The sequence below is a fragment of the Arachis stenosperma genome, chromosome 1 (assembly GCF_014773155.1).
Source record: "Arachis stenosperma cultivar V10309 chromosome 1, arast.V10309.gnm1.PFL2, whole genome shotgun sequence".
Taxonomy (NCBI): Eukaryota; Viridiplantae; Streptophyta; class Magnoliopsida; order Fabales; family Fabaceae; genus Arachis; species Arachis stenosperma.
In genome coordinates, this window is record NC_080377.1 from 122170729 (window position 1) to 122186302 (window position 15574).

General features: G+C 33.1%; 2 protein-coding genes across 3 annotated transcripts; one reads left to right on the forward strand and one right to left on the reverse strand.

Annotated features, from left to right (window-relative positions):
- Positions 1-476: 476 nt before the first annotated feature.
- Positions 477-6560, forward strand: LOC130941110 (uncharacterized). Its single transcript, XM_057869506.1, has 13 exons — positions 477-825; positions 1080-1266; positions 1487-1559; positions 1893-2040; positions 2132-2241; positions 2537-2677; positions 2758-2899; positions 2984-3127; positions 3568-3728; positions 3847-3921; positions 4685-4823; positions 4911-5180; positions 5944-6560. The coding sequence occupies exons 1-13, from the start codon at positions 538-540 to the stop codon at positions 6070-6072; spliced, it is 2007 nt and encodes a 668-aa protein (XP_057725489.1). The 5' UTR covers positions 477-537; the 3' UTR covers positions 6073-6560.
- A 2372-nt stretch (positions 6561-8932) lies between these two features.
- On the reverse strand, positions 8933-14707 carry LOC130960376 (aldehyde dehydrogenase 22A1-like). Of its 2 annotated transcripts, XR_009079083.1 has the most exons (15): positions 14292-14707; positions 14144-14187; positions 13751-13855; positions 13127-13254; positions 12725-12847; positions 12449-12602; positions 11879-11982; positions 11702-11780; positions 11405-11500; positions 11121-11258; positions 10594-10809; positions 10228-10419; positions 9947-10090; positions 9551-9862; positions 8934-9427 (listed from the first exon to the last, which is right to left on the reverse strand). XR_009079083.1 is itself a non-coding variant. In XM_057885758.1 (14 exons), the coding sequence occupies exons 1-14, from the start codon at positions 14401-14403 to the stop codon at positions 9704-9706; spliced, it is 1794 nt and encodes a 597-aa protein (XP_057741741.1). In that variant the 5' UTR covers positions 14404-14707; the 3' UTR covers positions 8933-9703. The 2 variants fall into 2 exon arrangements, 1 of the variants encoding a protein (XP_057741741.1); XM_057885758.1 differs by having other exon boundaries at positions 8933-9862.
- Between the last annotated feature and the right edge of the window lie 867 nt (positions 14708-15574).

A 15574-nucleotide genomic window follows, 5' to 3' on the forward strand; every position in this document is an offset into this window, starting at 1 on the left:
ACAGAGGAGCACATGCATCCGTGAACGCGAGGAGCCAGATGGATCAGGTGCCACCGTGGAAGAGAGGCGCCACCTGGGAGTGGAACCGGCGTGGAGTGCGGGGAGCTCTCCAGCTTGGAGATGAAACCACGGCTATCTAGTGTATAATGATATGATTAAATTATTTCACATAATATTAAAATGTAAAATATTAAATATTAGTTATTTAAAAATTAATTTCATTAAAAAAGTGTTCCAACATTTTATTTAAAATTATTGGGCCAGGCTTACTAGACGTTGTTCGGACTTCGGAGCATGTTGGCCCAACTAAAACTTGCAAGCTATAACCAAAAAAAAAAAAACACTTGCAAGCCGAAATAACGAAGACCTACTTCTAAGCCGAGCATTATTTATTTTCAATTGAAAAGCGCGCCAAAGCCGCCAGATACAACACAATCACAAATTCAAAAATCTATCACATTCTCCTTTCACTGCACTAGCGCAGAAACTGACTCCTCTCCTTTGAAGTTCGTTCTCTCGTAACTCGGTGAGTCGATAATGGAGCGACGTGACTGTGGCTACAACGTGGATGTTGATTCCGTCATGGACGTAGATCAGCGTCAAGAAGAAAACGAAGAAGATCAAGAGAAGGTTGAGGAAGATCCTTTTCTCCAGTTCGTCGATTACGCTAGATCAGAGCTGTTGTCACTGGAAGGAGATCCAAACGGTGATGGTGATGGAACCAGTGGACCTGGCTGGAGCTGGATCGTATTGCGGATCCTTAAGACTTGCAAGGCTTATTCATGCGGTGTCACTCCTGCGATCTTGCTCTCTGAACTCTCTCAGGTTCATCATATTTCTTTGCCTTATTTTGCTGAGTTTCGTTCTCGGATTATATGATTCCATGGAACTCTAGTGTTTCTTGAGCTATGAAATGCAGAGATTAGGGATTTGTAGTTGTTGATTTCGTCTATATCTTTTGAGATCTGTCTGATTTGATATATTGTTGATTTGTTATGATTTCATCTGTTATCGCGACATGATTTTTGAGTTTAATTAGATCTATGCTGTGTGTGAAACTGTTGAATTTGTTACTGCAGACATGGTGCGAACAACGCAGGAATGGTGCTCCTAAGAAGAGGCTTGAGTTAATCAACCAGCTCAAGAAGGAACATCGTAGGGTGAAGCTTCCAAATACAGTTACCATTGATTCAATATACCAGAAGAAGTTCCTGTCCTTGAATAGCGTTCTGGAAGCTGTTATTATTGATGCATTTGTACTTCCGGGTGCTTGAGCTGAACCGTATATTTTTCTTATTATTTTTTATTATGTTGATGGTGTATTCATTTGTGAAAAGCTAAAGCCAAGTTCACTTTACCGGAGATATTCAAATGATGAATTATGAGTCTATTGGAGCCTACAGGAGCATCTGTCTCTTAAAAATGAAAAGGCACAGTTGCATTTTAAGTGATTCACGCTTATCATTGTGAACTGCTTTTTCTGCAGGCACAAACATCCACATGCTTACATTAGGGGATTATTGGAGCTCCAATATCATAGATCTTTATCTACACCGTAGGTAAATGCAGTATGTAATATTAATTCAAGCAAGGTCAAAGCTCACTCTATCTCTGTTCTGTACTACCAGCTATTTTTCCAATAGTTCACTACATAGTACATACTGCTTGTTTCTGTTCCAGTTGAAAATGTTTAACCCTAGAATTACTGAAAATTTAGGTACTTCTATGCCATATGTATCGTGTCATAGTTTATTCAACATACATGGGAAACAATCTTATGATATTCTCTCTTGTACTAGTTGTTATTTGCACAAGATGTCCATGTTGAATACTTGTCATGTAGCGTATATTTTGTAAATTTAAATTTAGAAAACATCATATCTTGTCTGCAGATTCTATGACATGGCAGACCTACAGAATGGAATTCTGAAAAGAGGGAGGGAGATTTTCCTCACTGGTTGTTATCTCCGAAGTGCCTCTGAAGGTTCCGGTTATCCACGTCTTTTGCCTACAGAGTATCTTGTAATTCTATTGGACGAGGTAATTGGCAGTTTCTACTAAAATTTATCACTTTAGATTTGATCATTGTAGTTCACCTGTGGATAAAACTTTGTTTTCTTTAACACTGCAGAATCAGGACGATGATGCAATGCTATTAGCAGCTCAGTTTTGTTCGGACTCATTCTCTTCGATTTCTCTTGATGCAGTGAACACAGGAGCTTCATATTCATTTTATGCGAGGTGAACTGCTTGCTAATACGTGTTATATATACATATATACATATATTTTGCTCTTGTTATTTGTGGAAACTGTAAATTTATTAACTGAGCAGTGCCGTGACTTAAAAAAATTGTGTACATGAGGATACTACAACGATATGTAAGTGAAGATATGAGGTTTTAAACCATTTACTACTAGTTCATTAGTACTTCTCTATACATGTTTTAATCTTGTTAAGCATCACTTCACCATTTTTTTTCCCTTTTATTTCCTTTCTTCCTTCCTTCCTTTCCTTCTTTCAATCCACATTTTTAGGATTGAAGGCATTGAATCTATGGAAATTCAAGGAAGCTATGGAAGCTTACAAGGGAAACGGATTACTCTTGTTGATGGTGATGATGTCAGATTCAAGTTTTTCCTGTGGGGTGAGCAGATTGTCCTTGCAAATCTTTTCAGGTTAATCTTGCACTGTGTTAGACTTCTGAATCGAGTATTTTGTTATATGCGTACAAAATTCATTTTATGGTTGGTTACAGTGTGGGAAGCATGCTTGCGCTGGACAAACCATATATTGCAATCTCCGCTGAGTGTGATACTGAAGTAAGTGAGGAATTTTGTCTTGAATATGGAACTGCAACACAACTATACTTGGTGCCTTACATTCAACATGAAGAACAGGTGATTCATGGTGCCTTTTCTTTTCCGTGGTACAACATGAACTATTGTCATTTTGAGATGATATTAAACGGCTATGTTGATTAGGTGTGTGTAACATTGACGCCGAATCGTCATCAAAATTCAAGGCCCTTGAGTTCATGTAATCCTAGCCAGGGTCTCAGGCTTTCTCAAGTGAGCTTGCCCCGCGATTCTCAGGGTACCATTGATTTCAGTAATTATCCTTTTCGGGTGAGTCCCCCCTCCCCAACAACACACACGCAAAAGGGAAAGTTTTCCCTATTTTCTACCCGTTATGATCTCAATAGGAATCTCAATTCTCACGTTTTAGCCTTTTTAAGTATGTGAATGAAAAATTGTTTGGAATAAGTTCGTTGGCAAGTATTTATGAGCTTTTTACGTGTTTTCCTTCTAGAAGGCGTGGAACTTTTTTTTTTCCCCTTTGTTTTTTTAAATCTCACTGGTATAGTTTTTTTTAACTCCTATGGTACATAAATAGGTCAACATGAATGATTTCATTATATGCCTTGCCTATGTAGATAGGTCTCCTTTTATAGTGCCAACGTGTGGCTGCAGATGGTTTTGCTATCTGGCTATTTATATTTCACAATCCCCGGTATAGGCTGCTTACGTTTGATTAGTAACCTCATTACTTCTGTTAAGGTTTGCAGTCATTTGTGGTCGACCTTCGCAACAAGATGACAAGTGTCAGCCTTTATGGAGTTGTTAAAGATATCATCAAAGAAGACACTAAACAAGAAACTGTTTTCTCTTTAAAAATTGCTGATAGTAGTGGAGCGATTTGGGCAAAGCTTCATTTTTCCGAGTTCTGGTAATTACCACAGTTTACAAGCAGTACTAATGTGTTGCCTATGAGCTATGCTTGAGCAGAAATGGGGTTAGGGTAGGATAGGCCTAAATCTGATTTCTCTTTAATTTAAATATCTCAGGTCATTAGGAAGAGTAAGCGTGGGCCACACTGTATTTATATCTGGCTTGACATGCATCTCGTCCAAACAAAAGCGGTGAGTACATTCAAACTCAAATGCTAAAATTGATTCCCTATAACCGGTGATGGCCATTTGTGACACAGATTATCAAAATCGAACTAATTAAGTCATTAGGTTATTGGATTATGGATTATTGGTTTAACTGGTAAGTTATCGATCGAAGTATTTGATCCGATAATAAATAAATATACAGAATTATAACAAAATTAAATTTAAATGATAAAGTAAATAATTATAATATCATCAAAGATTAAAAATAATATTTCATATTATTTAAATTTATATAAATGATATATGAATTTTATTGCTTATATATATAAAATTATTAGCTATTAATAACTTTTTGGGTACTGAAAAAAAAAAGAAAAAAAGACAAAAAGAAAGATAACCTTTAGTAATTAATATATTCAGAGCATTGCTAGTAATTAATATATTCAGAGCATTGCTACAACACTGAGACTTCTATGCTAGCGTGATCAGAAGAGAGGTCCCAAGTTCTACGGCTCCAGTTTTCGAATTCCGGTTGTCACTTTTGTGATGTAAAATAGATTGCGTCCTGTACCCAAAATAAGAAAATGGACCTTCTGATCGTACTTTTTTTAATGCCCCAAAATGTTGTCTTCTACACCTTGTTGAGCAGTTAGTTTTTGTTTTTGTTTTTTGTTTTTATTTTTTTAAATCAGTGAACAGTTTAGTTTGCGCGTCTTTATTCTCCCTGGTTCAAGTATTGTCTTCATCACATGATGCAGTCTTTCTCCCTTTTTTTTGGACTTGACAGTCTCGAAGTATCTTGGGTTGAGAATGGTATTGGCGCTTCTTTCATCAATCTCAGTTGCTTACCAGCATTGATAAACTCATATTGCCTTCATAATCTGTCCCAGCTATCTGATATTTTTAACAAGACAAGCTATGCGCAAGTAAGAGTTCGCTACTTTCCCTTTTACTTGTCGTGTTCATCACATCATTCAATAATGAATATGTTCTGTTCCTTAATGTTGTTTCAGGTATGTCGAGTCTGGCTCGATCCGATTGAATATTATTCTGTTCATACAAGATTTTCACATACACTATGTGGTCACTTTGTCAATAAGATGCCTAGTGGATTTTTAGAATGCAGCTTTTGTCATAAAATCTGTGGTGCTGAGGTAGTTCGTACTTTCGATCTGAAGATTACTTTAGCAGATGAAAGTAAGAAAGTTCTAGCATGGTGTACTGGTCAAACGGCTATGGATCTGTTCCAAATTTCTCCTGAGGAATTTGACGAACTTCCCGAGGTAACATCTTAAACTTGATATCACTTGCCTCTTGAAAGTAAAGTTACTTTTAGATGGCCATTTTGCTAACTGGGAAAAGCTGGCTGCATTAGCGCTTTGAACTCAAGGCACAACCCGCTTCTAACAAATTCACTTACTAATTACTCCTTTAGCTTCATAGCTTTTTCTCTATAGCCAATTGTCAGTGTGACCATAACAAATAATAAAATGCTAACAAAATAAAATAGTTACTAATAGTTTTATGAATTTAATTTTGATGCCCTGTGTGTCAGTGTAAAACTGTTTTAGACATACATTCAATCATATAATGCATATTAGTAAAATGTTCTATATTATTAGTGTATTAAAATTAAACTCTAGTTTTATTTTATTACATATATTTATATTCAATCCTTAATTTTAGATTTACAATATGAATTTAATTTTTATGTATTTTCATTGTAAACGAATTTTATATAGATAATCAATTGTGTATTATTAATTACATAAGTAAAAGTAATTAATTTATATATTTTTTAATGAAATTATTTAAATGCATAAATATAATTAGATATTTAGATTAACGTGTAAATTTTTACACTGAATGTCTAGATGAATTACATGCTAATAAACGCAAAAGCAGTCTGCAAATAAACGTGTTGGTTTTTCCTTACCTTCCTCTATCCCTTTTTTCTGCGGAGATGTACATAATATAGTTTACATTTTAATTTATGTTCCAACAGAATTTATCCGTTTTTATTCATAACAGATGATTCTGTTTCAGGTGGAACAAGTAATGTATCGTTCATCGTTGGAAAAAGAGAAATTTATGGTTGCGCTGGTAAATTGTGAGCGGGATGGGTTAGACGACTCAGTTTCATGGGAAATTACTCGCGCATACAAGTGTGATTAAGAGTCGAATGATGCACACGTAAGGCTATTTGTAAAGTTCCTATAAGTTTGCCATGGAGTTGGGTAATGTTTACCCCGATAAGCATAAGACGTTTCAGATCTTTGACGTCGATTCGGTGAAAAGCCAAGGTAGCGCAATATTTCCTGTTCATGAATCAGAGTGTACCCTTCGTCGTGAGAAAATGAGTCTTGGTAGATTGTGCTGATAAGTTGCAAGTGTTAAGTCGGACGATTCAATTTCATGGGAAATTACTTGTGGATGTAACCGGATTATGCACTGCTAAGGCTTTTTGTGAATACCCAAAGAAGCTGCAACGAAACTTGGATTAGGGTTTGTCCCTCCAAGGAGAAGGCCATTTCATATGTCATCAATGACAGAAAGTCAGAAACTGTGCAGAGCCAAAGGTAGCACATTATTTCCTTGTATTCACTGTAAAAATCTGATAGGCAATTACTTTGTGCCGGATTGTTAATTTTTGCACGGTTAATTTAGCGAATTTTGTCTAAAAGTTTCCTTAATATATATATATATAAAATTTTTCCTTTAAAATCTTTCACAGGAACTTAGTGTATAAAAAAATGTGCGGCCGCATAATTTTAATTTTTGTTTTAAGTTCCATTTTAAGTATTTTAGTTAGTATTTGTTTTGAAGTATTGAGATCAAAATTAAAAGAATAAAATTCATTATTTTAGTTTTTATTCTCTAAAATTTTAATATTTTAATATTTTTAAAAAATAAAATACAGAAAAATAAAATTTTAATAATATTTTATATTTAAAATATTTTTATTTTAATTAATTAATTTGTTAATTTTTTATGTAAATTAGAATTTTATTGTTTTTTGTCCAAACGTTATTTTACATTTATGTATGTTACTAAATGTTCATGTCCTAACTCAATACTATAGTTCAGGTCCAAATAATTTAAAAAAGTCCTAATCCAAAAATTAGTTTTCACTGTATATTAACCTCTATAGAAGAGATTGGATTTGATACAGACTTTATTAGAAAAAAATCAGACTCGAGAGATAGTTAGCAGATAACACTTATTCAAATAAGTAACTGTCCTTAAAATTGCTTAACCCACTTCCAGGAGTCATATCTCAACTCCTCTAAAGATATAGGGATGGTTATCTACCTTAAAAAGTGGAACTACTCTAACAGTAATTATTGATTTATTATTATAAATACACTGACACCTCTCAAATATTTTTAAGTTTCAATACTCTCTAAAATCTGCTTACATTTTTACTGACTTAGACATTAGAGTATTTTTACAAATACCACCCCTATTCTATGTCTTTACAGATACCATCCTATTCTTTCATACACACAAATCAGATAACGGCTCTCTGACGTAAATCAAATTGGAGTCCATCTCATCCTAACATTTGGGCCTCCCCTCCCTTACAAGCCCCATCCATCCGATTACCCATTATAAACACTAAACAAGTGGATAGTGTTAGAGGATTACACCTGCTTGCCTATTCATTAACCCTATTAAATTGGTTCGTAAATGTTAATTAGTAACCATTTTCATAATTTTAATAAAGTATTTTCAGACACTTCAGTAAAATTATTCTGCATTTCTATCTAAGTCTCTTGCTATTTTTTATGCTGTCATTTGGAGTACGAAAAAATATTAAAAGTTAGAGTAATTGTGCAAATATAATCATTTTAGATTTATATTAAAATTAATTATAAAATAAAAATATTTTTAATTTAAACTAACTCTGATATTTTTAATGGCTAATCCTAAATATTTTTAACCAAAATATTGTAACAATCTTTGAAAAATTTTAAAAATGCTAAAAAAACAATTTTAATTAAATAGATCAAATTAGAGAAAAAATAGTATTGTTTAAAAGAGGTCAACGTTAAAAACTATTTTGTATATTTTGAATCTTAAGAAACTAAGATGTACAATATTAAAAATCTCAAGATCATTTGAATAAACACTAAAAGTTACAATAGTCATATTTTGTAAATTAAAATAAAAATAATTTTAATAAATATAAATTATAAAATTAAATTTGATAAAAAATTTAATATTTATAATATTAATAGACATAAATGTAAGTTATATTTTAAAAATACTCTTAATTTTAAAGCTAAATTTAAAAATATAATATCTTTTGATAGGATGTTAGAAATTAATATTTTTAGTAAAAAACAAGAAATTAATTAATATTCACTTAAATATAAGAAAAACTATTAATTATCTAGTATTTTTCTTCTATTATATCAATATTTTTAGATCTATATATAGTTATACATAAAATGTAAACGTTAAAGTGTTTATACGCCGAAAAGATAGTCAAATAAAAAGAACTATCGTTTTTCCAACTAGATACGAATAAAAAACCAAGCTTAACTTAAAAATTCATACTTCATAGATCATCTATAAAATATTTTATTAAGAAAATTTGCTTTGTTTTCTATGCACGTTAATCGAACATAACTTTTTTTTTTTTGAAAATACGAAAAAAAATTGTTTTATGACCTACTTGATTGTCAATTTTGATGAAATTTAACATAAATCACCATTAAACGTAATTGTAATTTAACTGTTAAACCGAAAAAGTATATATTTTTGTTATATTAAAAAATTAATGTATTTGTATATAAGAAAAGGTTTAAATACATCGCTTTTTTTAACCAAAAAATAAATTACAATTAGTTGAACACGAAAGCAATATTTCTCTTAAAAAATAAAAAAGAAAAGATAGAAATGGATTATCTCATTTTTTTTTATTAAAAAAAATAAAATATAATCTCTCACCTTTAATTTTATAAGTGAAACCAAAAATTAATAAGAGAAAAAAACAATAAATGGTGAAATCACATACCGAACACTATCTAATTTTTTTCCCCATCAAAAAGGATCCACTCTCAGAAAAGATTACATATGTATCATTTATTATTAACTCTACCTGTATACTAAAATAAAGTTGATTAGTTACGGAACTCATTTAATCCAATTGGATAGAGTATTTGTATTACCGTTTCACGAAATTGTCTATCAAAGAGTAAAAGAATTATATTGTCCATCAAAGAGTAAAAGAATTATATCTTAAATGACATAATTTTTTTAGAAAATTTGCAACCAGAGTAACAAATATCTCTTATTATTATTATTATTATTATTATTATTATTATTATTATTATTATTAAGCAAAATAAAGCCTAAAAGTTAAGTAAATTTAATATCTTAAAATATAAAAAACTATTTTTTGTTGAAATTAAGAATGAGTTTATGAATCGAGATTTTGCAAAGAATAGAAGAGAAAGGAATGACTTATATAGTAAATTCCATTTTACTTATGCAGGCCACTTCCTCCGCTCTCAATCCCAACCTGAAAGCGCATCCAAAGAAAATGCTTAATATGATGATTTAAAACTGATATCATTATTCACCGCAACTAATGGGCACCCAACTAATTCACGTTAAAAATGACGAGACATGGACAGGAGAGTACCCAGGGGAAGATTGGAGACAAATGACAACCCAAATCTCCAGGTAAATGGTAAACCCCATGCTCCCCATTCATTTCGTCTCTTCGACATGATTTGTAAATGGCAATAGCAATTAGCAAGTAACCACCACTTTACTATATTAAGATACCTCGCACCTAGTTATTTTTCTTCTTAATGCTTTCAGCGGCAGGGTTCTGCTCAGTAAGCATCTTCAAAACATTTACTAATGCTTGCAAACGTTCCCATATGTTGAGTCCATAAAGTGCTTCCACCAGTGATTCCTGAAATTCGAATGCATTCTCTGCGACAGGATACTGTGGCAGACAATGCCCGTAGTTTCTTTCTATTCGTGGTGAATTACAAAAATAATGTTATGGTGAAAGGATTTCAGGACTGACCTGAATAGGTTTAGGTATCTTGGTTTTGACAAATGGCCACCATCTATCTTCGACAACTGCCTTGACAAGACAGCAGGCTCGCAAACCTTCTACACCACCGAATCGTCCAAATCCACTATGTTTTACGCCGCCAAATGGCAGGGACTACAATATCGTAATGCATCTTTACTTAAATGGAAGTTAGAAAAGTATAATCTAGGCTGAGTAACTTACTACTACGAGTCTATAGAAAGGTTAATACAAGTATGCAACTAAATGCAAGAGACTCAGACTAAATTTACCTGACACATGTACGTTGCTGCAAAGTCATTAACGGCAGCAACCCCACAATGTATTTGTGAAGCTATATCTCTAGCACGGTCCTGAGAACCTGAGAAAACAGCGCAGCCAAGCCCATATTTTGAGTCATTTGCGAGCTTGACAACCTCCTCGTCAGAGCTAAATTTCATTATTGGCATGATTGGTCCAAATGCCTAGATGTGATTCAAGTACACGGATGAATGTAGTGGGTAAGCAGTTGACGAAGCATAAAAGATAGAGAGAATATTTCTGAATTTAAATGTCAAGTTGTTACAGTCTAAATATGGAAAGTACCATTGAAGTTAGCTCTAATAAAGTTGATAAGATAATTAGTGTTGCTATGTTACCTCTTCTTGCATCAGTCTCATTGAGTGGTTCACATTCACAATCACAGTAGGGGGAAAATATTGATCAACAGCATCTTCACCTATATGTCCAAAACTTCCACGAGCAACGATCTCGGCTCCTTTGTCTAAAGCATCATTGATAAGGCCCTCAAGCTTTTCAGAATGCTCATGCATGCATAAAGCTCCCATATCATACTTTCCAGCAAGTGGTGGGCCCTGAAAGAAATTAATAATATCAAGTGAAAAATGCATGTATCAACAAAAATATCAGTTTTCGACAACGGCATTTTCTTCAATAAGCAGTGAGCAAAGTTCTAGTAGCATAGTGCTTCACTGCTCTTCAACGCTAATGCAGAAGCTCAACAAAATAGAGTATCAAATCCACGTATCCTGAACTCTATAGATGCCTATCTCAAGATCCTATGCTGATTTATTAGAAAGTTGCTTGAGCATAATAAGACTTTGGCTAGTGAAATGTTCCAGGAAAGAAAAAAAAACACACACACACACACACGTCAAAAACTTACAGCTCTAACTGATTTTATGATTTTGGTAACTTTACTGACAAAAGAAGAATAAATCTCCCTGTGGACATAAAATCTCTCAGCCCCAGCACAGTTCTGTCCACTTGACTGAAGAACAGCCCTGACAGCAATTTGCGCAACCTATATTCAGCAGACAAATGGCTGTTATAACTCTCAAGATGAAGATTCCATTAAGCATTAAGGATAAGATCTGCAATTAATAGTCAATTATTAATGGTAAAACACCCAAGCCTTTAGGAATTAGATCAGATGAAGGGGAATCATACATGGTCCACATCTACATCATCACAAACAATAAATACATCTTTGCCACCAAGCTCTAGAGTAACTGGAATAAGTGTCTCAGCAGCATTTCTCATTATCTGCATAAAAAATAAAACATCATATTAATAGAGCAATTTATTTTTTAAGAAAAAAATCGGAAATTGGATATATAAATAAAATGACATATCAAATGGTTTCATAGAAATCCAAATGAAATTATGGAAGTTGACTTATAGTACAGTTATTAGATTAGATGAGAACACACTGTGAAGTCGTTTGATTTGGCAGAGGAATCATACCATCTTCCCCGCACCAGGTGATCCAACAAATATGACTTTATCAACAGAAGATACCAACGCTTCTCCAGTTTCAGCAAATCTGAAAAGAAAGGACCAATCTAGATCATAAATACATGCAAACATGACCATGGAACAAAAGGAAAAAGGACAGAGTAATAGTAAGTCAGAAGGTTCTACCCTGTTATGACCTCAACAAGGTCCTCAGGCGCTCCTATTGCAGCAAGGGCAGATTGGATTATCCGGAAGTAAAAGCATCCAGACCAACTTGCATGTTCTGATATCTACAATCAGAAGCACATGGTTTTCTTTCATATTGAAAAGCATAAAAACAAATTCTATAGGAGTTTTAACTCCCTTAAAGTTTCAAGCTGTATTGGGTCCAAACTCAAAATTGCATCGAAATCTTTAACATGGCCCCCATGCAACAGCGCTTTGGGACTCAAACTGAAAATGCACATGCCAATTTTAAATTTGCTGAAATTCTCTCCATCAAGTGCTTTTCTAGGCTTATATTAATTAATACAAATTCCGCATCAGGAACCAATGTTTCTGAAAGTTTAAGTAATCAGGTCAAAGCTCATGAAAGCTTCTATAATAGTAGGAATGCGATCTTTTAAGGTTCTCAACTTTTAACATCTCTTATTATCGGGGAATATTTATTTGCATTCAAGTAAAAATATCAGCAGCAACACAATGCATCTTCGCCATGAAATATTGTAGATGGGTTAATAGCATAACATTTTGTACCTTAATCACAATGCCATTTCCAGAAAAAACAGCTGTCAGCATTGGATTAAAAATATTGTGGAAAGGATAATTCCATGAAACGATGGCACCAATAACACCAAGGGGGTGGAATTCTACTTTTGCTCTCTTGTGAAGCATTGATCTTCCAGAAGACCTACAAAATTTGATCATGAAAAGCAAAAAGAGAAAGGTCATGGAAATGAGTTTAGATGAACTGAAATTTGACCGTAGATATTGCAAGTCGTAAATTAAGTTCTGTTATTTTAAAGCAATTACCGGTATTCAGGCTTCAGCCACTGTTCGCCTTCTGACAGTAGCCAATTGATCTTTTCACAAGTTGTCATAATTTCTCCTAAAGAGGCATCTACCATGGTCTTTCCAGTATCACGCGAAGATATTCTGATAAGAGCACTCAAATTAGAATATGTTAAAATTCTCATGCAGTAAGAACAATTCATGTCTACTTGAACTAAATGAAATAGACAATGGGATAACCAAAAATAGAGGGTAATCAGTAATGACTAAAAATGTGCAAGTTTCAAATATTCTAAAATATGCAACACTATAAGTTCAGCCGGTACCACTAACATTTCCAAGCAGTGTGTAAAAGAAAAAAATCATGACAAAAAACTAACATGTGAAACTCCTCTAATGACCATGGCAAAAAAGAGTCCTTACTCGCATATGAGCGTTTGATGTTTGATTATATATTTCAACAGTATACGCAAAAACGTGCGTCTTTGCTTGAAGCTGGTCTTTGCCCACATTTTTTGAGCCTTTCTTACTTTTGCCACACGATCCTTGACCTATTCATATTATGCAAGTTACTTCTAGTTAATATGGCAAGGCTTTACTTCTGAATTTATTCAAAATCTTGGAATCGGTATTCTAAGATCTGCAAATTGCAAAAATTGATTCACTGAACGAATAGTCCTCTCCTTGTAGAATGCCAGGGAGACAATTAATTCATCTTTTAACATAAGGACAGGTATATATATGCACCTATTTATAAATCATTAACAGGATAAATATAGACAACTTCACGACATTGGACTCAACTAGGCTTTCCGTTAAATGCGTAATTCATCATTACAGGTATCCGTATCAGGAGAGAAAAGGGAGGGGGAATAATAAATTAATAACTTACACGTTTACCTACATGCTGTGACATGCCAGATTTATTCAGCACAACAAGCATATACAGGTTCACTAATATGTTCATTCAAAAATAAAATGTGCTTCTTAATAGCTACTTGTTTTCATATTTGAGAAATAGATACAAATACTATATGCATCACTGACCTCATCACGCGTCAATGCAGGAACATATCCTAAATATTTCATAGTCGCAGGCTCATAGCACTGAACTATCTTTCCAGATTGCTGTGACGTTCCTCTCGGAGGAACCTGAATCAAAATATTCAACAAGATGCGAGTGAATCTAACAATAATTTTATGTATAGCATCTTTCACAAAACTTGCAACTCATAAAACTCACGTTGCTTCACAAGAAAACGTAGTTCCTGAATGCATCGATCGATATTTACCTCAATACGTAATCGATTTTTAAAATGATACCGAATATCAATTTTGAAATAGAGGAAAAACAAAATTCCTACCTATCGAGCAAAAGCAGAAGCAGAGTATAACTAAGCATGCAGCGATTTGAAATATTTAAGCTATAATAGCACTCACATATATGAAGCTATTCTCCTGTGCTTGGTTTCCATCATCCAACACTGTCATTATCATAATTCACATCACATTTTCACCGTTACCACAAATTTCCGAGCGAGAAAGCGAACAGAGAGAGAGAGAGAGAGAGAGAGAGAGAGAGAAGTACCGTCGGAAGCTTCAACATCGATGGAAGGAACCTTGGGAGGAATAAGCATGAAAAGGAACCTGCAGAGTCCGTACGCGAATGCTAAGACAAGCAATGGCCACCAAAACGCCATCGGAAACTCGCAGATTCAGCGCGAATATCTTTCTACTTGCTCGCTAGGGCTTCAGAAGAAGCTCTTACTAGCGCCTAAAGTTTCTGGAGAGTTCTATTCAAGACAAAGCTCCAAAGTCAGTGAAGTGAAAATGCGTGGAACTGTGGAAGTGGCTTAGTCTTGTATATTTGAGAATTTTCAATTTTTGAGAACAAGCAGCGTTTTAAACTATTTATAGCATCGAAATCACAATTAAAATTGGAGGTCGCTTATAGCACCAAGGAAAGAAACAAAATCAGATTCCAATTCCGTTCGTCTTTTTTTCTTTATCGCACTTTACTTCTCTATCGGGTCTGGCATAACTCGAGGAGTCATATTAATAAAGTTGTTGGCTCATTGATTCTGTCCTTTTTCCCATTTTATGAAAACGAGATGGTTACGTTGTCTAAAAATTATCGTCGAATTACTAAAAAAAATAATTAATTTTAAATTTAAAAATATAAAAATTAAAAAAATTTAAATTTTTAAAATTTATTATAAAAATAAATTAAACAAAAATTAAATACCAAATAAAAAGTACTATAAAATTGGCTTACAATGAAATAACACAAAATTTTTAAAATAAAGGCATCTTTGTACATTATGCTAGAGTCTATTACTATCCTATTTTCACCCGGCTGATGACTACTCTGACGACTAACATGGAACTGATCTCGCTAACATGCAAGGTATCTTTTTCAATTTCCCTATCTACTTATAACGAATAACATAGCGACAGCTGTTAACTAGAAATAAAATGTCGTGTTTTAAACAGGAATTTTTGTACGAAAAGAATTGAGCTAAGACACACACAATCAGTCACAAGTCACAACACGACACAAAATATACGAATCTATTCATTTAAATTTTTGTTAGACATGATATATAAATTAATTTTTTTAGATAAATTTTATATATATATATAGAGAGAGAGAGAGAAAGAAAATATTAAGAGAGTACTATAATAATATTTTAAAATTTTATTAATATTAAAATATAAATCAATCTTTAAAATTTTTAATATTTTGTAATTATATAAATTATTTCAAATAATTCCTTATATTAATGATTAACACTATGTACTATTTTAAAATTTATTTATTGGTCAAGAATTGTTAAATTCACCTTAAGTTATTTTATTTATTTATTTATT

Excerpts from the sequence above, each read along its gene's own strand:
- LOC130941110 (XM_057869506.1), top strand. The coding sequence starts at position 538 with ATGGAGCGACGTGACTGTGGCTACAACGTGGATGTTGATTCCGTCATG. Across the intron at positions 1,267-1,486 it reads TGATGCATTTGTACTTCCGG|GCACAAACATCCACATGCTT; the intron begins GTGCTTGAGCTG and ends CTTTTTCTGCAG. Across the intron at positions 2,900-2,983 it reads ACATTCAACATGAAGAACAG|GTGTGTGTAACATTGACGCC; the intron begins GTGATTCATGGT and ends TATGTTGATTAG.
- LOC130960376 (XM_057885758.1), bottom strand. The coding sequence starts at position 14,403 with ATGGCGTTTTGGTGGCCATTGCTTGTCTTAGCATTCGCGTACGGACTC. Across the intron at positions 12,848-13,126 it reads CATCAAACGCTCATATGCGA|AATATCTTCGCGTGATACTG; the intron begins GTAAGGACTCTT and ends TGCTCTTATCAG. Across the intron at positions 11,983-12,448 it reads GAAATGGCATTGTGATTAAG|ATATCAGAACATGCAAGTTG; the intron begins GTACAAAATGTT and ends TTCTGATTGTAG.